This window comes from Scyliorhinus canicula, chromosome 6 (genome assembly GCF_902713615.1).
Source record: "Scyliorhinus canicula chromosome 6, sScyCan1.1, whole genome shotgun sequence".
In the NCBI taxonomy this organism is placed as follows: Eukaryota; Metazoa; Chordata; class Chondrichthyes; order Carcharhiniformes; family Scyliorhinidae; genus Scyliorhinus; species Scyliorhinus canicula.
Genome location: NC_052151.1, coordinates 42,069,874 through 42,092,841, shown reverse-complemented (window position 1 = coordinate 42,092,841; position 22,968 = coordinate 42,069,874). Strand labels below are relative to the sequence as shown.

The window sequence follows — 22,968 nt, the reverse complement described above, 5'->3', positions numbered from 1 at the left end:
TTATTACAACTAATTTTGTTTCTTTAATGAATCAAACACTTCAACTATAATACATCATAAAAATGAAGAACATACCTTTGGGTAGTCAGGTTGCCTTCCATTTACTTTAGCCTAAAAACAGAGACAAAGTGGTAAACAATAAATATTTTGCATCAATGGTGGAACTGGAATCAACTAAAATACAATTTACAAACTAATTTTAATTTCATTTTTATTCACCATCATTGCCTATTCTCTTAAAAGGCTCTGCTGGACATTAGGTTCCGTGGACTCGGGGCAAGATTCTTTGGCCTCCTCACGGTGTGTTTATTGGCAACAGGAACCTGCCCACTGTTGGCCGGATTTCCCATTGAATCTACCTAGCCGGGAAACCTATGGCGGGCGGGCGTTGCCAGTGTGAACAGCTGGAAGATCTCACCCTAGTTTTCCCAATTGTAATACTGCCATTATAACTTGGTTCAATAGGCAGTATGATTTGAAACCCTAGCTCCATTTCCCATTTCTGTAGTTATGGTTTCAATGATTAGTGGACTATAAATATGGTCAATACCAAACAGGTTTACCTTTTCCAACTCAGCAAATCACAATCTGTCAAGGGTCATGCTTACAAATAGTGGTCACACAATTACTTCAGAAGTGGAAGCTTGGAATCCATCAAGCTTCTGTTTCCACATCTCTTGGTTGCTCGAGAAAGGCTACCTAATTTCAAGAATTTTATTTCAACTGCATTACGTTCATTGACTACACCAGCCTCGGATGCACTCTTCTTCCCTCTGCTCTGCTACTGGCAGCAAGGTCTACAGCTTCCTTATTTTCCTACATTTTCTACAGCACAGCAGTAACTACACTTCAAAAGATGCTCCATTGGCTGTCAAGCATTCTTGAGATTGTGCAAAGCCCTGCATAAAAGACTATCCAGCACCAGGGATGGGGACACCAAGCTAGCTGGGCGGACTAGCTCATGGAAGAGCAGTGGGGGGTGTGCACATGTTAGGTTTCTTAAAGGGGTCTGGTTACAGAGTGTTGTTACTGGGGAGGGGGTAAATATTCTGCTGACTAGGGAGGGACTTGGGCTAAGGGACAGAGAGGAGGCTGGGGGCGGAGGCTGCCTGGGGGCGGACCGGTGGAGGCGCGGAGCATGGGTTGTAGGCGGGCCCAAAAAAGGGGATGGCTGATCGGCGAAGGGGGAGACAATGAGTCCCCCAATTAGGCTGATCACCTGGAATGTTCGAGGGTTAAATGGGCCGGTCAAGAGGGAACGTGTGTTCACGCATCTTAGGGGACTGAAGGCGGACGTGGTAATGCTGCAGGAGACGCACCTTAGAGTAGCTGACCAGATTAGTCTGAGGCAATGCTGGGTCAGTCAGGTCTTTCACTCGGGACAGGATTCAAAGACGAGGGGGGTCGCAATCCTGCTCAATAAGCCGGTGGTGTTTGAGACGGCTAGAATAGTCTCGGATGTGGGAGGTCGGTACATTATGGTCAGTGGGAAACTGGAGGGGGTGCAGGTGGTATTAGTAAATGTGTATGCGCCAAATTGGGATGATGTGGACTTTATAAAGAGGATGCTGGGGTAGATACCGCACCTGGACTCGCACAGGTTGGTCATGGGAGGGGACTTCAACACAATTATTGACCCTGGCTTGGACCGGTCAAGCTCGAAAACAGGTAGGGTGCCAGCACTGGCAAAGGAACTAAAAGGGTTCATGGAGCAGATGGGGGGTGGGGGGGATTCATGGAGATTTGGGCAGCCGAGGACGAAGGAGTTCTCCTTCTACTCACACGTGCATGAAGTGTACTCCCAGATTGATTTCTTTATTTTCAGCAGGGCCTTACTGGCAGGGGTGGTGGACACAGGGTACTCGGCGATCACAATCTCAGACCATGCTACGCACTGGGTTGACCTGTAGGTTAGCAAAGACAGTAACCAGCGCCCGCAATGGAGGTTAGATGTGGGACTTTTGGCTGACGAAGGGATGTGACAGCAGCTGAGGAAATGTACTCAGAGCTACCTGCAGGTCAACGACACGGGGGAAATTTCAGCAGCGATGGGCTGGGAAGCACTGAAGGTGGTGGTCAGAGGGGAGCTGATCTCGATACAGGCCCACAGGGAGAAGGTGGACAGGGCAGAGACGGACCGACTGGTAAAGGAGATACTACAGATCGATAGGAGGTACGTGGAGACCCCAGAGGCAGGACTTTTAAGGGAACGGTGGAGGCTACAGGCGGAGTTCGGCTTGTTAATCACAGGGAGGGCGGTGGAGCAGCTGAGAAAGGCGAAGGGGGTGATCTATGAGCATGGAGAGAAGGCCAGCAGAATGCTTGCATAGCAGCTTAGAAAGAGGGAGGCAGCCAGGGAGACAGGGAAAATAAATGATGGAGGTTGGAACCTGGTTGGTGATTCAGCAGGGGTGAATAAGGCATTTAGGGATTTCTACAGTAGGCTGTATAGGTCGGAGGGGATGAGGCACTTCTTGGAGGGGCTGAATTTCCCAAAGGTGGACGGGGAGCGGGTAGAAAGGCTGGGGGCCTCGATCGGGCTGGAAGTGATAGTGGAGGGTCTGAAGGCCATGCAGTTGGGTAAAGCTCCGGGGCCCGACGGTAACCCAGTGGAGTTTTATAAAACGTTCTCTCGGATATTGGGGCCGGTGTTGAAGGAGGGGTGCTGCCCCGACGATGTCGCAGGACACTATTTCGCTGATTCTGAAGCAGGACAAGAACCCGAAGCTGTGTGGGACCGAAGCTGTGTGGGAAGCCAATATCCCTGTTGAATATGGGTGCTAAATTGCTGGCCAAAGTTTTGTCCTCCAGGATTGAGGATTGTGTTCTGGACGTTATTGGGTAGGACTAGATGGGGTTTGTTAAGTGTAGGCAGTTGATGGCCAATGTAAGAAGGTTGTTAAACATGATCATGATGCCCCCGGAAGTTACGGAGGTGGTGGTAGTGATTGCAATGGATGCAGAAAAGGGATTTGATCGGGTAGAATAGGATTATCGGTGGGACGCACTGGGATGGTTCGGCTCTGGGCGGGGCTTTATTGACTGGGTCAGGTTGCTGTATCAGGCTCCTGTGGCAAGCGTACGGCTGAATAGGACAACAGCGGACTATTTCAGACTGCACCGGGAGACGAGACATGGATGCCCCCCTCCCCACTGTTGTTCGCTCTAGCTATAGAGCCGTTGGCAATTGCTCTCAGAGCCTCAAGGGACTGCTCCGGGGGGAGGGGGGTGGAGCACAGAGTCGCGCTCTATGCAGACGACCTGCTTCTGTATGTATCGGACCCAATAGAGGGGATGGAAGACATCATGAGGATTCCAGGGGGGTATAAGCTAAATATGGGAGAAAGTGAGATGTTTGCGGTCCAGGCGAGTGGACAGGAGAGGCGATTAGGGGAGCTGCCGTTTAGATTAGTAGGGGGAAGCTTTAGGTACCTCGGCATTCATGTGGTGCGGGAATGGGACCGGCTGCATAAATTAAATCTGGCCCGACTAGTAGACCAAATGAAGGACGATTTCTGGAGATGAGACGCGCTTCCGTTGTCACTGGCTGTGAGGGTGCAGACGGTGAGGATGACGGACCTCCCTGTTGGTATTTCAGTGTCTCCCCATCTTTATTCCGCGGTGCTTTTTTAAACGGGTCAACAAAGTGGTCACTGGCTTCGTTTTGGCGGGCAAGATCCCACGAGTAAGGAAGGTAATGCTTGAGCGGAGTCGGGGGGGGGGGGGGGGGGGGGGGGGGGGCGGGCTGGCGCTGCCAAATTTTAATAACTATTACTGGGCGGCGAATATAGCCATGATCAGGAAGTGGGTGGTGAGGGAGGGTCGGCATGGGGGTTTATGGAGGCGGCTTCATGCAAGGACACCTGCCTGGGGGCATTGGTAACTGCGCCTCTGCCGTTCCCGCTGGCACGGTACTCCACCAGCCCCGTGGTGGTGGAGGCCCTGAGAGTCTGGAAGCAATGTAGGAGACATGTGGGAGCATAGGGAGCATCGGTCTGGTCCCCAATCTGTAATAATTACCGGTTTGCCACGGGAGGTATGGATGGGGCATTCCGGATATGGCGGAGAGCAGGGATTGAGAGGATTTGTTTATACAGGGGAGCTTTCCGAGTATGAGGGCGCTGGAGGGGAAGTTTGGGTTGGCGAGGGGAAACAAATTCAGGTATCTGCAGCTGCGGTACTTCCGACGTAAACAGGTGTCATCCTTCCCGCTCCTACCGCTAAGGGGGATTCAGGACAGGGTAGTTTCCAGAGGGGGGTAGGAGAAGGGAGCGTCTCGGACATTTGCAAGGAACTTATGGGGTCAGAGGAGACGCAGACGGAAGTGCTGAAGCGCAAGTGGGAGGAGGTGCTGGGAGGAGAGATAGAGGATGGTCTATGGGCGGACGCGTTGAGTAGAGTCAACGCATCTGCGACATGTGCCAGGCTCAGCCTGATACAATTTAAGGTCATTCATCGGGCTCACGTGACAGGGTAGAAGACAGGTGTGCAAAATGTGCAGGAGGACCAGCAAACCATGTCCACATGTACTGGACATGTCCAAAGCTTAGGGGATTTAGGCAGGGGTTTGCAGATGTCATGTCCATGGTGTTAAAAACAAGGGTGGCACTGAGTCCAGAGGTGGCGATTTTCAGGGTGTCGGAAGACCCGGGAATCCAGGAGGAGAAAGAGGCAGACGTTCTGGCCTTTGCCTCCCTGATAGCCCGGAGATGGATACTATTAGCTTGGAGGGACTCAAAGTCGCCGAAGTCGGAGACCTGGCTATGAAATGAAATGAAATGAAAATCGCTTATTGTCACGAGTAGGCTTCAATGAAGTTACTGTGAAAAGTCCCTAGTCGCCACATTCCGGCGCCTGTTCGGGGAGGCTGTTACTGGTACGGCTATCGGATATGGCTAGCTTTCTCTGTTTGGAGAAAATCAAGTTCGACTTGAGAGGGTCAATGTTAGGGTTCGCCCGGAGGTGGCAACCGTTCGTCGACTTCTTCGCGGAAAATTAATCGGCAGCTGGGGTGGGGTATAGCTTAGAGTCGGGGGTTAATAAAGGTGGGACCTGTGAGGAAGGGAGACGGCTTTTGCACTATGTTTATAGTTTCATGTAAATTGTTTATTGTGTTGTTGTTACAATACCAAAAATACCTCAATAACATGTTTATTAAAAAAAAAGCCCTGCATAAATGCAAGTCATTTTCTTTTTGTTTCCAAACTCTACAGCGTTGCCTCATTAAACCCATCCACCTCTCCCCCCTTTAAAAAAAAACAGCTTTTTGATTAAGTGTTTAGTTGCTTCTCTTAACCATTCCTTTCCTAGGTCAGTTTTTGTTTACCATCATTCGCTCATTTGTGAAGTGCCTGTGGATGCTTGTAACCTGAAGGTGTAATATAAAAACTGGTTACAGTTATGCAATTATATTTCACCGGACCTGAAGTATTGGGCTTGAATGGTCACGAGTCTACTTGTACACCTGGTTCACAGAAGTAACATATATAAAAGATCACATTTTCTGCTCTTTGGATTTTATCAAATGAGACCCTGGTGCATTGTGTAGGCTTTTGCGCCATGGAACCTTCCCATTTTGAAAGGAATTATTATATTTGGCTTGTGTGGCGTCTCCACCCATCGCCACATTTATCCCTTCAATCAAGGCCGGGACTGGCAGAGCTGCTGCAGGCTTGTGCACAGCTGCTGTCCCGTCACTCACTGGTGGGAAGGAAAGTGTTTCATTTCTGCAGGGTAGAATTGATTTGGTCAATTCCCCTCCGTTTCTATCCGCCCACGCAAAAATAAAAACAGAAGCTTTTACAGACATTGTAGCCTTGCCGGTGGCTAGTGAACTCTGCCGAGCCAGAGTGCTTCAGCTTTTTGGGATTATTTTTAACTGGGAATTGAACTCATCGCTCCCAGTGTGGAGCCTGATTCAGTACAGCTTGAACCCCAGGTAGTCCAAAAAAATAAATTTCTCTCAGCTATGAATAAAGGTGGCTGCACATTTCTCAAGTAAAGAAGTGCTGTCTATTGCCCATAAACACTTAACACATAGCATTTTATCTGGATCATATTTAATTTTTCTGCAATATTGATTTATTTTGGAGGAAAATTAAGCAGAGTTGAAATACTGCCCTAAGCTGCAAGATATCTCTGTCAATAATAAGAGTCCTGCGTAAAATGGGTTTCGGACTAAAGAAACGTAGAAACGTTACAGCACAGAAAGGGACCATTCAACCCTTCTCCGTGGTACCCTAAAAACTTATTTGGAGTAGCAAGAATGATGAAAGAAAACAGGAACTTGTGTCAGTAAAGGTATTGAGTGTGCTTCTCTAATTGCTGCTTTTCCTCTGTATTCGGTCCTGTTAATGCTGAGCCTGAGAGAACTTAGAACGAATTGTGAAATGAAAATGAAATGAAAATCGCTTATTGTCACAAGTAGGCTTCAATGAAGTTACTGTGAAAAGCACCTAGTCGCCACATTCCGGCGCCTGTTCGGGGAGGCTGGTACGGGAATTGAACCGTGCTGCTGGCCTGCCTGGGTCTGCTTTAAAAGCCAGCGATTTAGCCCAGTGTGCTAAACCAGCCCCCTGTCTTTGTTTTATTTTAATTTTTTAAATGTAGAATACCCAATAATTTTTTTTCAATTAGTGTGGCCAATCCACCTAACCTGCACATGTTTGGGTTGTGGGAGTGACACCCATACAGACACGGGGAGAATGTGCAAACTCCACACGGACAGTGACCTGGGCTGGTATCGAACCCGGGTCCTCAGCGCTGTCAGGCAGCAGTGCTAACCACTGCGCCACCGTGCCACCCAGGAATTGTCTTTGTGTAGTACTTTTGGTTTGCCCAGTAGGCTTTCCTAGTAGGCCCCAGAGTGCTTCGCAGCCAATTAATTACTTTTGCAAAGAAGCCATTATTTTATAGGCAAATATAACCATCATTTGTGGTAAGGTTCTACAAAAAACAAAAAATGATTGAATTAATGGATCTTTGGTGATGTTGATTGGGGAATAAATGTTGGCCAGGATGGTGGGAAAAATGTTGATTCGCTGCTATGTGAACAGCACCATGGGATATTCTACAATCACCCGAAGCGGACAGATGCACCTTGGTTTAACACCACCACCCGAAAGGTAGACTCCCTCAGTACTGCACTGAAGCATCAGCCTCTATTATTGGGTGAAACAGGACAGTTAATTAAGCGTTCCATATTCCGTGACATGGAACAAATACTCCTTGACTTAATGACACAAAGTGCATTTCATTATTAAAATAATGCCATAAATACTTGCATTTGTTTTCGTTGATTATTCCCCCCCCCCCAAATAGCTTTTCTCTGAACCAAAAAAGCTTGTGGTAGAAAACACGAAAAGCATGATATTATTTCAAACATTTAAAAGGATAGTGAAATGGTACAACAGCAGGGAATTTTGAAAAAAACTGTCATTTATCTTACTGTTTATTAACATGCAGTGAAAACACAACACTGAAGAAACTGCCATAACACTTGGGCTTAATAAGCATACACAGAATGAAGTTGCAAGTTTGAGCATGCAATTAACCTGGTGTTCTGGGTGTACACCATTAAACTAATTAGCCTGAAATGCCACGCTGTTATTTTACAAATTTGAGTTGTGTTTTATTGGTATGGAAGTATTTATACAACCTGCCCTGATGGAACAGTGTCACCTTGTATGTTTACATGATGATAAATCTCACCAGAGAGTCCAGAGCAATCCTCTTCAGTGCGAGTCACTTTGGCACGGTAGGACCACAGTGAACAGAACTGAAACAGCTCTGCTGCTGGCTGACTGGAGGTTTCTAGATTGACAAACTCAATCAGAAAGACTCATAGAACATATAGAACATAGAACAGTACAGCACAGAACAGGCCCTTCGGCCCTCAACGTTGTGCCGAGCCATGATCACCCCACTCAAACCCACGCATCCACCCTATACCCGTAACCCAACAACCCCCCCCTTAACCTTACTTTTATTAGGACACTACGGGCAATTTAGCATGGCCAATCCACCTAACCCGCACATCTTTGGACTGTGGGAGGAAACCGGAGCACCCGGAGGAAACCCACGCACACAGGGGGAGGACGTGCAGACTCCACACAGACAGTGACCCAGCCGGGAATCGAACCTGGGACCCTGGAGCTGTGAAGCATTTATGCTAACCACCATGCTACCCTGCTGCCCCTCATCGGATAATGCTGTGAGAATTTGTGAGCCATCCAGATAAAGGAATTTAAAGGACATTATTGGAGAAAGGGGCAGGAAACTCTTATCATTTTCGGTCTGGTCATTCTATATCTGATCCGAAAACAATTGATCCTGACAGTCGATGCCCAAAATGGAACAGGTGTTCAGCTCCACATCGCCAACAATTACCACCTAGAACAGCAGCAAATTATACACAAATTTAAGGAGTCACATAAAAACGAGACAGATGGTTCCTTTCCTTGAATTGAAGTCAATTGCCACATACTAACACACAGAATAGCTGCATTTATATATCACCTTTAACATTGTAAATGTCTTGAGGCAAAGTCATGAAGTGAATGGATCTGAGCAGTAATGCTCGGAGAACAAAGGGAAGTATCTCATGAGGTAAACTCAAGAGGTAAGATTTGATATTGTTTTAGAGCTGGGGATAGAATTAGCACAAGACGTATTTTAGGGAGAGAGATCCAGAGCATCAGGTCCAGTTGACTGAAGGTTTTCCCCACCAAGGGTAGGGTGGAGGTGGAAGAGAAAGGGAGATTATGCAAATACCAGAAGCAGATAAACAAGGCCGAGCATTCGCACAAAATCCTCAAGGAGGTTCCTACGAGAAGAACGTTTCCTACTTACCCTATCAATTTCTTTCAAAATCTAAAACTCTCAATCAAATCACCCAGAAACCTTCTACATTCCATAGAATACAAGTCTCGTCCCAGCAATTTGTCCTCCTAATTGAACCCTTGGAGTTTGGCAATATTCTGGCGAATCTGTGCGACACTTCTGCCAAGATCAATAAAGGCAACCCGCCTCTATCATCCTCCTAGGCATTCCAGACTGTCACCACCTCTGGGTAAAAAGGTTTTTCCTCAGATTAGCCCCTAAACCTTCTGCCCCTCATTTGAACTTGTGTCCCCTCGTGACTGATCCTTCAACTAAGGAGAACAGCTGCTCCCTATCCAACCTGTCCATGGTCCTCATAATCAGGTCGACCCTCAGTCACCTCTGCTCCAGCGAAAACAACCCCAGCCTATCTGACCTCTCTTCGTAACTGAAATGTTCCATCCCAGGCAACATCCTGGCGAATTTCCTCAGAACCCCCGCCAGTGAAATCACATCCTTCCTATTATGCGGTGGCCAGAACGGCACACAGTACTCCAGCTGTGGCATCACCAAATTTCTATACAACTCCAACATGACCTCCTTGCTTTTGTAATCTATTCCTCGATTGATGAAGGCAAGCGTGAGATGTGACTTTTTCACCACCCTAATAACCTGCCCTTCTGTCTTCAGAGATCCATGGACAAACACGCCACAGGGTCCCTTTGTTCCTGGAAACTTCCCAATGTCTTGCCATTCAGTGAATATTTCCTCGTCAAATTACTCCTTCCAAAGTGTGTCACCTCACACTTTTCAGGGTTAAATTTCACCTGCCACTTATCTGCCCATTTGACCCATCCCATCTATATCTTCCTGTAACTCGACATTCAATCTCACTGTTTTTTTTTTAACAAACAATTTTATTGAGGTAGTTTTTTGGCATTGTAAACAGTTACAAACATCAACAGAAAGAAGGCAAAAATGTGCAAACATCCACGTACATTCAATACTTCAGTCGTAACATACTGCACAAGCCCGCTCCTCTCCCACCGGTACTACCCGCCAATTTATCCCTCCTACTCTACTCTACTCCCCCACCCCGCCATCCCCCCCTGCTGACGCTCACTCTCCCGCAAAGAAGTCAATAAATGGCTGCCACCTTCGGGTGAACCCCTGTAGAGATCCCCTCAAGGCGAACTTAATTTTTTCCATACCCAGGAAACCTGACATGTCCGTAAACCACAACTCAGTCTTCGGGGGCTTTGAGTCTCTCCATGCCAATAATATTCGTCGCCGGGCTATCAGGGAAGCAAAGGCCAAAACATCAGCCTCTTTCTCAACCTGGACTCCCGGGTCTTCCGAAACCCCAAATATTGTCACCCCTGGACCCATCGCCACCCTTGTTTTTAAGCACCTGGGACATGATCCCCGCAAATCCCTCCCAGTATCCCCTAAGCATCGGGCATGCCCAAAACATGTGTACGTGGTTCGCTGGTCCTCCTGCGCACCTAGCGCATTTGTCCTCTACCCCAAAGAATTTGCTCATCCGAGCCGCCGTCATGTGGGCCCGGTGAACGACCTTAAATTGAACCAGGCCGAGCCTGGCACATGTTGCGGTCGAATTTACCCTACTCAGGGCCTCTGCCCACAGTCCGTCCTCCATTTCCCCGCCTAGCTCCTCCTCCCATTTGAGTTTCAGTTCCTCCGTCAGGGACCCTTCCTCCTTCATGAGCACCTTATAAATATCAGAGACTCTACCCTCCCCTCCTGCCCCCCCTAGAGACTATTTTGTCCTGGATCCCCAATGGCGGGAGGCGTGGGAAGGATGGGACCTGTTTACGGACAAAATCCCACAACTGTAGGTACCAAAAATCATTTCCCCTTACCAGACCAAATTTCTCCTCCCAGCTCCTCAAACTCGCAAAGCTCCCTTCCAGGAACATATCGCCCACCCTCCCCACCCCCGCCTGCCGCCATGCCCGAAACCCCCCATCCATACTCCCGGGGGCAAACCGATGGTTGTCGCAGATTGGCGCCCAAACCGACGCCCCCGTCTCCCCTACATGCCTCCTCCACTGGCCCCATATCCACAGGGTCGCCACCACTACCGGGCTGGTGGAGTGCCTGGCCGGCGGCAGCGGTAGAGGAGCCGTGACCAGGGCTGCCAAGCTGGAGATTCTGCACGAAGCTGCCTCCACCCGCTCCCAGACAGACCCCGTACCCACCATCCACTTCCTTATCATAGCGATGTTGGCCGCCCAGTAATAATTAATCAGACTCAGCAAAGCCAGCCCTCCCTCGCTGTGGCTCCTCTCAAGCATCGCCTTCTTCACCCGCGGGGATTTTCCCGTCCAGACAAAGCTCATGATCATCTTGTTAACCCTTTTGAAGAAGGACTGTGGGATAAAGATCGGGAGGCACTGAAAAATAAACAGAAATCTAGGGTGGATTGTCATCTTTACAGTCTGCACCCTCCCTGCCAGCGAAAGCGGGAGTACATCCCATCTCCGAAACTCTCCCTTCATTTGCTCCACCACCCTGGCCAAATTTTACTTGTGCAGCCTGCCCCAGTCTCGCGCCACCTGGATCCCCAAGTACCGGAAATTTTCCTCAACCAGCCAAAATGTAGCACTCTCAGTCTGTTCTCCTGGCCCCTTGCCTGTACCACAAACATTTCACTCTTGGCCATATTTAATTTGTATCCTGAGAACTGGCCGAACTTCCTCAACATTTCCAGTATACTTCCCATTCCGGCCACTGGGTCCGACACGTACAGGAGCAGGTCGTCCGCATAAAGAGAGATCCTATGTTCTACCCCGCCCCTAACCATCCCCTTCCATCCCTTTGCGGCTCTCAGCGCAATCGCCAGCGGCTCTATGGCCAGCGCAAACAGTAGCGGGGAGAGCGGGCAGCCCTGTCTGGGACCTCGGTACAGCCTAAAGTACTCCGACACTTCTCTGCTAGTCCTGATGCTGGCCTTTGGGGCCTGATATAATAATTTGATCCAATTCACCAGTCCCTCCCCGAACCCAAACCGTCCGAGCAACTCCCATAGATAGTCCCACGCCACCCGGTCAAAGGCCTTCTCGGCGTCCATCGCCACCACTACCTCCACCTCCCTGCCCGCCGGGGGCATCATTATCACATTAAGTAATCTTCTCAAGTTGGCTGACAGCTGCCTGCCTTTCACGAACCCAGTTTGGTCCTCCCCAATCACCTCCGGTACGCAGTCCTCAATTCTAATCGCCAGTACCTTTGCCAGGAGCTTGGCATCTACATTAATCAGGGAGATTGGCCTGTAGGACCCACCACCTCCGGGTCTTTACCCCGCTTCACTATCAGTGATATAGTGGCTTGTGACATCGTCGGCGGCATGGTCCCTCTATCCCTAGCCTCATTAAAAACCCTCGCCAAGACTGGGCCCGCCAACTCCGAGAACTTCCTATAAAACTCTACCGGGTATCCATCCAGCCCCGGGGCCTTCCCCGACTGCATGGCCTTAAGTCTAATCGGGGCCCCCAGCTCATCCACTCGCCCCCCCACCTACTGTTGGGAATGTTAACTCGTCTAGAAACCTTTTCATCTCCTCCAGTTCTTCCGGAGGCTCCGAAGTGCACAGCTTGCGATAGAAGTCCCGGAATACCTTATTCAATCCTGCCGGGTCCTCCACTCTGCAACCCTCCCCATCCATCACTCTACTTATTTCCCTGGCCGCCTCCCTCTTCCTGAGTTGCTGCGCTAACAGTCTGCTAGCCTTTTCCCCATGCTCGTACACCACGCCCCTCGCATTCCTAAGCTGTTCCACGGCCCTACTCGTGGATAGCGCCCCCAGTTCCACCTGTAGTCTCTGCCTCTCCCTGAGTAAAACCTCCCCCGGGGACTCTGCGTGTTCCTCATCTATCCATCCCATTTCCCTAACCAATCTGTCCATTTCTGCCCTGTTTGCCTTGGCTCTGTGGGCCCCAATTGAGATCAACTCTCCCCGCACTACTGCCTTCAGCGCCTCCCACAGGGTCGCCGCTGAGACCTCCCTCGTATCATTCACCTGCAAGTAATTTTGCATACACCTCCTAAGCCTCTCACAGATCCCCTCCTCCGACAGCAGTCCCACGTCTAGCTTCCATTGTGGGTGTTGGTGCTTCGCCCCTCCGACCTGCAGGTCTACCAGTGCGGGGCATGGTCTGAGATAGTAATTGCCGAATATTCCGTGTTCTTTACCTCCCGTATACAATCCCTGCTTAGAACAAAGAAGTCTATCCTAGAATATACTTTATGGACGTGCGAGTAAAATGAGTAGCCCCTTCCTGTCGGCTGTCTGGCTCCCCAGGGGTCCACTGCCCCCATTTGCGCCATAAACCCTTTCAGCTCCCTTGCCATTGCTGGGAGTCTACCCGTTCTGGGACACGACCGATCCAGAGCCGGATCCAGGACCAAGTTAAAGTCCTCCCCCCATTATTAGCCTACGAGAGTCCAGGTCCGGGATCTTCCCCAGCACTCTTTTCATGAAGTCCATGTCATCCCAGTGCGTATATATTCACCAGCACCACTCTTCTCCCCTCCAGTCTGCCCCTTACCATCAGGTATCTACCCCCCCTGTCTGTGGCTATGCCCTCCGCCTCAAATTGCACCCGCTTGTTGATCATGATTGCCACCCCCCTGGACTTCGAGTCCAAGTCCGAGTGGAAGACCTGGCTAATCCAACCCTTCCTTAGCCTAGTCTGGTCAGACACTTTCAGATGTGTCTCCTGCAACATAATTACGACCGCCCTCAGAGCCCGCAAGTGCGCGAACACCCGCGCCCTCTTAACCGGCCCATTCAGTCCCCTGACATTCCAGGTGATCAGCCTGGTTGGGGGGCACAACCCCCCCACGCCGGTCAGCCATAGCCTTTCTCAGGCCGGCCCCCGGCCCGTGCGTCGCACCATTCTTGGCCCGCCTCTTGGCTTCCTCCACCCTCTACCTCCTTTCCAGTGCCTATTTCAGATCCCTCCCACGTCAGCAGAACAACCCCGTCCCCCTCCTAGCAACATCCCCCACCTGACTCCCTTGACTAGCCCGGTGACTCATCACTCCGGCGCCCACCTGTCTCATTCCCATGGTTTCCCCGTCCTCATCCCCACCCCCCGGCGCCCCATCCCCCTCTCCAACCCACTGGAGCAAACTCACCGGCACAGGAAGGCATGAACATCCGTAAAACAGAAACCCCCAATCCACGTCCTTAACCCCCCTTGCTGACCGGCCACCCTTAGTTACCATACCGGCTCCAGTGCCCTCCGGGAGCCCCGCAAAAATCCACACAAAAAGGAAAAAACAGAAAAAAGAGGAAGGAAACAAGAACAAAAGAAAAAAAAAAACCCAGTAACCAAAAACAAAGGAAAGAGTCCCAAATGTCCCGCTTGGCCCCTTTAACCCAGCAAACCATTGAACAGCGGTCCAGGCACATTCGGCGTCCCTTCATACGGTAGTTCTCGGGTCCTAATTCGTGCCCGTGGGACCCCTTTTCGGGACCACCCCCTGATCCCTCGCAAAGTCCATCGCTTCTTCAGGCTCAGAGAAGTAGTGGTGTTGACCCTGGTGCGTGACCCATAGATGGGCCGGAAACAGCAGACCAAACTTCACGTGCTTCTTGAACAGCACCTCCTTGACATTCTTAAAGGCTGCTCGCCGCCGAGCCACGACCTGGCTTAGGTCCTAGTAAATGCGGAGGACACTGTTGTTCCACATGCTGCTCCTGGCGCTCTTTGCCCACCGCAGCACCCGCTCCTTGTCCACAAACCTGTGGAACCTGTTCACCATCGGGCGGGGGGGTCCGCCCAGCCGCCCCTGCCTTGCCTGCACTCTGTATGCCCCCTCCAGCTCCGGCGGTCGCGGAAAGGCTTCAGCCCCCATCAGCTGCATCAACAGGTCTGCTACAAACGCTGCGGCATCAGCTCCCTCAGCCCCCTCCGGGAGGCCGACCATCCTCAGATTGTTCCTGCGGGTTCTATTCTCCAACTCCTCCACACTGTCCAGCAATCTTCTCTGACGCTCCTTCAGCCCGTCAACTTCTAACACCGCGACCGTCTGCGCATCCGCCTGCTCCTCCACCGCCTCTCCCAGCTCCTTAACTTTGCATCTTGAGCATCCAGCCTCTGGTTCAGCTGATCCACCGCTCTCTGGAGTGGGTCCAAGCTGTCCCGCTTCAACGACTCAAAACTGGTTTTCATCACCTGGAGCATATTCTCCAGCACCTGCTGGATTGCTGAGTCCGAGGTCCGTGTGTCCGCCATATTAGGTCCCAGGTCAGCTTCCTCTGCTCCTTGCCTCTGTCCCTTTCTCTCTCTCTTCCTCTGCTTCCTGGACTCCCGAGTTCCATGTACCGCAGCCCGCTCCTCAGCACTTTCAGGCCGCCTTCCTACCGCTCCGTGGTCCCGCTATCGCGGGGAATCAGCCCCTAAAGCTCCACCGGAGTGAGAGCCCGCCGAATGTACGGCTCACTCGAACATCGCCGCCACCGGAAGTCTCAATCTCTCTGTTAACCACCCGGCCAATCTTTGTGTCATCCAGAAACTGATAGGTCCTACCACACACACCCTCCCCCCACATAGCCATCTATGTTGCTTATATGAATGATGAATAATTGGGGACCCAGCACAGATTCCTGTGGTACGACACTAAGACACGGCTTCCAGTCAGTAAAACAGCCATCTGTTACCACCCTCTGTCTCCTACTATGCCAATTTTGAATCCATCTTATCAAATTACCCTGTATCCCATGTGTATTTGCCTTCTTTATAAGTTTCCCATGTGGGACCTTGTCAAAGGCTTTGCTGAAATCCTTATAAACTACGTCAACTGATCTACCCTCATCTACAAACCTGGTCACCTCCTCAAACAAATAAATCAAATTTGTTAGGCATGACTATCCCTGATCAAACCTTGCCTCTCCAAGTGGAGATAGATTCTCTCCTTCAGAATGTTCTCCAATAGTTTCCCTACCACTGATGTGCGACTCACTGGTGTATAGATACCTGGCTTATCTCTTTTATGGCTGCCAACACCTCCAAATCCTTGTCACTCGCTGTGTCAATTTTTCAAGAACCAGATGCGAAGTATTCGTTCAACACTCTACAAATGTCCTCTGGCTCCACCACAGGCGCTGGCGAACATACGCAGACCTCATGCCCGTAATGAAGGCGTCTCGGATTAAAGGTTCTGTGTGCTGGACTGCTGAAACTGCCTGGCAGTCACAGTTCCTCCCCAGGATGTGCAGGGCACGCCAGAAATCATCCAGAGACTCACCGGGGAGTTGCTGTCTCGTAGATAGGAGGTGCCTGGCGTATAGTTGGTTGACTGACCAAACGTAATGTCCTGAAAGGGCCCTACTCTTCCCTGGTTATCCTCTTGCCCTGCAAGATATTATACAATATCTTGGGATTTTCCCTACTTTTACCAGCCAGAGCTGTTTCAATCCCCTCTTTCCTCTCCTAATTGTTTTCTTAAGTTCTATCCTGTGTTTTCTATACTCCACCAATGCCTCCGCTTATTTGCTCCTCTTGTACTTGCTAACTTTTCCTTTCCATCATATCCCGAATCTCTCTGGTCATCCATGGTTTTTTGGTTTGTTACTCCTTCCTATTACCCTTGAGGGAACATGTTGGGCAAGTACCCTCCCCATTTCCTTTTTGAACAGCCTCCACTGCTCTTCCTAGTCTACCTTGGCCAGATCCCGCCTTATTTTACGAAAATCCGCTCTGCCCCAAACCAAAACCCGTTTTTGCAACTTGTCGATTTCTTTGTCTATAACGAGCTTAGATTGTAACATGTTGTGGTCACTGTGGTGATCCTCGCCTGTGTGTGTACAAGTACCACCAGGGGGCAGCGCGAGGACAAATAGGAGGAACGCCGGAGCTCCGGCTTCGGCCAGTTGGAGCTAGAGGGTTGAGGAGACAAGAAGTGAAACTCAACTGTGGAGATGCAAGTCTTTTGGGCCTAGTTGCAGACAAGTAAAGCAGTATATTTTCAAGTACCACTGTAGTTTATTGTGGGGCACAATAAAGCATCAGTTAACCTAGAGACGACTTCGAGCATTCTTTTAAGAAGTCAAACATGGTACAGGAGTGGCTTCTCTGAACAAAAGGAACCAGCAAACAGAAAAAAAAAGCAACAACAGGCAGGCCACCAGACTCTGCAGCCTCTCACCTCCAGACGACCTTCTGCAATGATGGAACACAAGCTACTTACAGGGCCAATGCGCACTACAGGTAATCTACATTCCAACTGGAAAATGTTTAAACAACAGTTTGAGATGCATTTGTTAGCTCTGGACTTACATACAATCGCTGATGACAGAAAAATTGCACATTTGGTCACAATAGGTGGCCAGCAGGTGTTAAATACATATAACTCGTTCACATATGCTGATGCTGCAGACAAAACTAAGTATGACGTGGTAATTGCGAAATTTGATGAACACTGGAAGTCTCAATCCAGTGAGATCCTTGAAAGGTACACCCTGCGTAGCAGACTCCAAAACCACGGGGAGACTATCTCCCACTTTGTGACAGACCTACGCTTGCTGGCACAAGGCTGCAACTTTGGTGATTTGGCAAACTCACTCATTAGAGATCAGCTAATCTTTGGTCTTGCTGATACAAATCTGAGAGATTCTCTGTTACTACAAAGCGATTTAACACTCAAAACTACCATAGATAAATGTTTGTTACATGAGCAGAAAAAGCAGCAGGTACACGAGTTATTTGAAAAGCATTCATTGAAAGACACTCACCACGAGGCAGATATAAAGATGGTGGCTTCCCCTCACAGGTCGTCTCTTCCGTTCTCCAGGCCGTCTCTTCCGTTCTCCGGCCCGTCTGCGCATGCGCACCGTCCTGAAAGACGCGATCCCGGAAGTGATCGGCATGCGCATGCGCACTACTCGCAATACCGGCCCTGGAATGAAAACTGCACTGCGCATGCGCGAACGCAACATGCGCATGACGTCATGACGTGTTATTGTTGCGGCTCCTCCCACTTAAAAGGGCAATGTCCAGCTCAAGGAAAAAAGTGCAGAAAGTGTTTAAAAATGAATCACTTCGCCTCCCAATGTCAGTCTACAGCAAAATTTCACTCCTCAATGCCACGGCACGGGAACATGAAGGTCCGCACAGTTGATGTCATGAACACTCAGGCACCCGATGACAATTATTCCGACCATGAGGAATTCAACTCCTGGGAGCACAAGTACAGCATTGGAATTATTAATGCCACAGCGGAACCACAGGACCTGACGACAAAACCTCGTCACGTGCATGCCATCAATTCGGCAAGCGAATGGACTGCCATGGTGCACGTAAATAACTTCCCCATCACCTTCAAACTGGACACGGGAGCCTCAGCAAACTTGCTGACGAGCAAAGATCTCGCATCCGTCCCAGGGACGCACGAGGTGTTACCTGCAGCATGTAAGCTCACTGACTACAACGGCAACCAGATCGTCTCAAAGGGATCATGCCACCTACGAGTTGCCAACCAAACAGTCATGACAGAACTCCGCTTTGAAATTGTAGAGGACAAAAAGTCCTCACTGCTCGGTGCTCAAGCCTGCAAGGATTTGCGGCTGATTCAGCGGATTTTCATGAACACGGCTGCAGCATCACGAATTGCCGAGGACATACAACTGCTACTCAGCGACTACCCTGACGTCTTCTCGGGCATCGGCACACTGCCCTATACGTACAAGATCCTGCTCAAACAGAATGCCATACCGGTCATTCATGCCCCACGGAGGGTGCCGGCTCCATTGCGGGACAAGTTAAAAGCCGAACTTCAGCGTCTCCAAACTCGAGGTGTCATCTCAAGCGTCACACAGCCGACTGACTGGGTCAGCTCGCTGGTGTGCGTCAAGAAGCCGTCGGGTGCACTCCGGATCTGTCTAGATCCCAAGGACCTCAATAAGAACATTCGCAGGGAACACTACCCTATTCCCAAGCGCGAGGAGATCACGAGCGAAATGGCACAAGCTCGAATCTTCACCAAACTGGATGCATCACAGGGGTTCTGGCAAATGCAGCTCGATGAGTCCAGCCGCCTGCTGTGCACCTTCAACACGCCGTTTGGAAGGTACTGCTATAATCGGATGCCCTTCGGCATCATATCGGCATCCGAAATATTTCACAGGGTTATGGAGCAGATGGTAGAAGGCATCGAAGGCGTCCGTGTCTATGTGGATGACATCATAATATGGTCCACGACAGAGGAAGACCATATTGCGAGGGTGAAGCAAGTCTTCCAGCGGATCCACCAGTATGGACTGAAGCTCAACCAAGCCAAGTGCACTTTCGCACAGTCCTCTCTGACCTTCCTGGGCGACACTATATCCGAGCATGGGGTAACGCCGGACGCTGAGAAGATCGCTGCGATTCAGGGCATGCAGCGACCACAGGACAAGAAAGCAGTTTTAAGGTTCCTCGGATTCGTCAACTTCCTTGGTAAATTCATATCGAACTTGGCAGCACGGACAACGGCGTTGAGGAACGTGACAAGGAAGGACACGGAGTTTGCCTGGACCCAAGCTCACCAAGATGAATGGGATGATCTGAGACACCAGTTGATGGCAGCTCCAACGCTCGCATTTTTTGACCCGGCAAAACCTACCAAGATCTCCACTGACGCCAGTCAATATGGAATTGGTGCTGTGCTCCTACAACAGAACGACCAGTCGGACTGGGTCCCAGTGGCTTACGCCTCACGGGCAATGACTGTCACAGAGTGCAGGTATGCACAGATAGAAAAGGAGTGCCTAGGGCTAATCACAGGGGTGACCAAATTCCACCACTATGTGTACGGTCTCCCCACTTTTCTCGTGGAAACGGATCATAGGCCGCTGGTCAATATCATCGACAAGGACCTAAATGATATGACACCGCGCCTACAACGCATGATGATGAAGTTGCGAAGGTATGACTTCACGCTGGTCTACACCCCTGGCAAGGACCTTGTGATAGCTGACACACTATCACGAGCCATGGACGCTGACAACCCGCCACCGGCTTCCATCAATGATGTGGAAGCTCATGCACAGTGGTGCAAGGAGACGCTCCCGGCAACGGACGAAAGGCTACAGCAAATTCGTCAGGCAACACAGGAGGATGCCACCCTCCTCCAAGTCTTACACAACCTGCAACATGGCTGGCCAAAGGGGCGGTGCCCACAGTTCCAAAATGTTAGGACTGAACTATCCGTGGTCGATGGCATCATACTACGAAACGACAGGATCGTCATTCCTACGGCTCTCCGGGCGGACATCCTTCACAGGATTCATGAGGGGCACCTTGGTGCCGAAAAGTGCAAAAGGAGAGCGCGACAATCTGTTTACTGGCCAGGGATTAACGAGGACATTACAAACATGGTGCTCACTTGTGACACGTGCCAAAGACATCGACCGGCGCAATGCAAGGAGCCACTGCAGCAGCATGAGATGGCCACGTTACCATGGGACAAAGTGGGCATTGACTTGTTCCACTCCATGGGCCGCAACTATGTTCTGATCATTGACTATTACTCCAACTTTCCGGAAGTCCTGCAACTCCCGGATCTCACAGCCGCAGCCGTCATCAAGGCCTGCAGAGAAACTTTCTCCAGGCATGGCATCCCACGGACGGTCATGTCCGACAATGGTCCTTGCTTTGCCAGCTGGGAGTGGACGGACTTCGCCAAGCACTACAATTTCCAGCATATAACGTCGAGTCCACACTTTCCGCAATCAAATGGCAGGGTGGAGAAAGGTGTCCACATAGTTAAACAACTCATCAGCAAGGCTGAGGACTCGAAATCCGACGTACACTTGGCCCTCTTGTCGTATCGATCGTCACCTTTGAGCTCGGGACTATCACCAGCTCAGATGCTTTTCAACAGGGACGTACGGACAACATTACCAGCGCTACAATTCACCAATCCTGATCACTCGCCTGTCCTGGATAAAATGCGTCACCAACGTCAAGTGCAAAAGCAGCACTATGACCAGCAGGCCAAGGTACTGCAGCCGTTGGCCAGCAACGACACGGTGAGGTTGCGAACCCGGCTGGAGGATGGTCCAAAATGGCCGTGGTCCTTCGCCAAACATCGCCGCGGTCCTACATCGTTCGGTTGGACGCTGGGACAATGGTTCGACGAAATCGGAGAGACCTTCTTAAAGTCACACCTCGACCACGGGTCTTTCCGACGCTTGATCGGCAGGACACGCTGGACCTACAGGACGCTGTCATGCATCATCCTGACACTCCAGCAGCAGATGTCCACATGGACACAGACGACCCTGGATCTCCATGCCCACTCAGGAGGTCCACTCGGATCAGACGTGCACCTGACCGTCTGAACCTGTAAACATGGACTGACACATGCATGGCCCTGCCCTGTTGTATATATATGTATATAAACCTAACTGTTACATTTGTGTTTTGTTACAGCTCTGCAGCTAAGAAAAAAAAAAGAGTGAAAAAGGGGGATGTGGTGATCCTCGCCTGTGTGTGTACAAGTACCACCAGGGGGCAGCGCGAGGACAAATAGGAGGAACGCCGGAGCTCCGGCTTCGGCCAGTTGGAGCTAGAGGGTTGAGGAGACAAGAAGTGAAACTCAACTGTGGAGATGCAAGTCTTTTGGGCCTAGTTGCAGACAAGTAAAGCAGTATATTTTCAAGTACCACTGTAGTTTATTGTGGGGCACAATAAAGCATCAGTTAACCTAGAGACGACTTCGAGCATTCTTTTAAGAAGTCATACAGTCACTACCATTAAAGTGCTCCCCCACCAACAACAGCCACCTGTCCGGCTTCATTCCGCAGAGTTAGGCTCAGCACTGCATGGTCCCTTGTTGGACCCTCTACCCTTGAGATGTTTACCTATGTTAAATAATGTTATTAAACCCATGCTGCATTTATATAGTGCTTGTCACGACATTCAGATCTTGCGAAGGACTTCTACAGCCAATAAGTACTTTTGAAGTGTAATCGCTGCAAATACCCAGCGACAGCGACCAGGTATTCTGTTGATGTTGATTGAGGGATAAAGGAGACTGGAGCTAACTCCCAAGCTCTTGAAACTGGAAATTTGTGTGTACCACTGGAACAAATGATGAAAAGTTACTGCTTTCTGAGCATTAATTAAAGTTATTCTGAGGACCAAGTGGAGTAAGACATTGTAACCCACACGCAGCAGGGACCGATTATTAAAAACTTGGGTTCCGTATTCACTGATTTCTGTAAAAACTGGGCAGTGTACTGTTTTCACTATATAGTGTGCATGCTCCTACATTAAAAAAAACTATTGGCACACTTCTCTTTTCAGGTAAAAGAAAAACCAGAAGAGTTTTGAGTTACTTTTAATAGCTCCAGGTTCATTTTGACAAAATAAGCATGATAATGCGTTTTTCAGTGAATGAAAAGGTTCTCTAATTTTCTTAAATATAGTAGCCTTAAAATAAAGAAAACCTTCAGGCAGCATCGCTGACATATTCTTATTTCACTGAATGCAATAACACTGGATCTGAGGCTGATGAAGTTATTCTTACAACAGGATGAAACACACACCAGTTTTAATTGTTTTTGCATTTGCAACAAGGGTGACCATTGTTTGAAGTAACAACTGAACACTTAAGCAGTTGGACAAATGTATTCTTTAAATAGGTTACACAGAGCAACTTAGACAAACCAGTTTATGCAAGACTCTTACTTTTCCACATATGCTACTACTCCAAACGAAACCTTCATTCACATAATTCGGCAATTTCTACAACATGGAATCATTAGGCAAAGCCACTCATTGGTCCACTGCACGGTAGCACAGTGGTTAGCACTGTTGCTTCACAGCACCAGGGTCCCAGGTTCGATTTCCGGCTTGGGTCACTATCTGGGCGGAGTCTGCACGTTCTCCCCGTGTCTGCGTGGGTTTCCTGCGGGTGCTCCAGTTCCTCCCACAAACCCCGAAAGACGTGTTTGTTAGGTGAATTGGACGTTCTGAATTCTCCCTCAGTGTACCTGAACAGGCGTCGGAATGTGGCGACAAGGGAATTTTCACAGTAACTTCATTGCAGTGTTAATGTGAGCAAACTTGTGACACGGATAAAGATTATTATTATTACTCTACCAGCTCTCTGAAAGAGATATCCATTTACCTC

General features: G+C 49.8%; 1 protein-coding gene and 1 long non-coding RNA gene across 5 annotated transcripts in view; one reads left to right on the top strand and one right to left on the bottom strand.

Moving 5' to 3' along the window:
- The window catches only part of pdss2 (prenyl (decaprenyl) diphosphate synthase, subunit 2), a 262,929-nt gene that overhangs the window by 24,270 nt on the left and 215,691 nt on the right, over positions 1-22,968 (bottom strand). For all 4 annotated transcript variants that reach the window (XM_038799236.1, XM_038799235.1, XM_038799233.1 and 1 more), the window contains one exon: positions 76-111. In XM_038799236.1, coding sequence (XP_038655164.1) covers positions 76-111 — 36 coding nt within the window. The remainder of the gene's footprint in view (positions 1-75; positions 112-22,968) is intronic.
- Positions 16,643-21,540, top strand: LOC119967121. The gene is made up of 2 exons (XR_005460920.1): positions 16,643-17,060; positions 21,264-21,540. It is a non-coding gene; the product is annotated as an uncharacterized LOC119967121 (long non-coding RNA).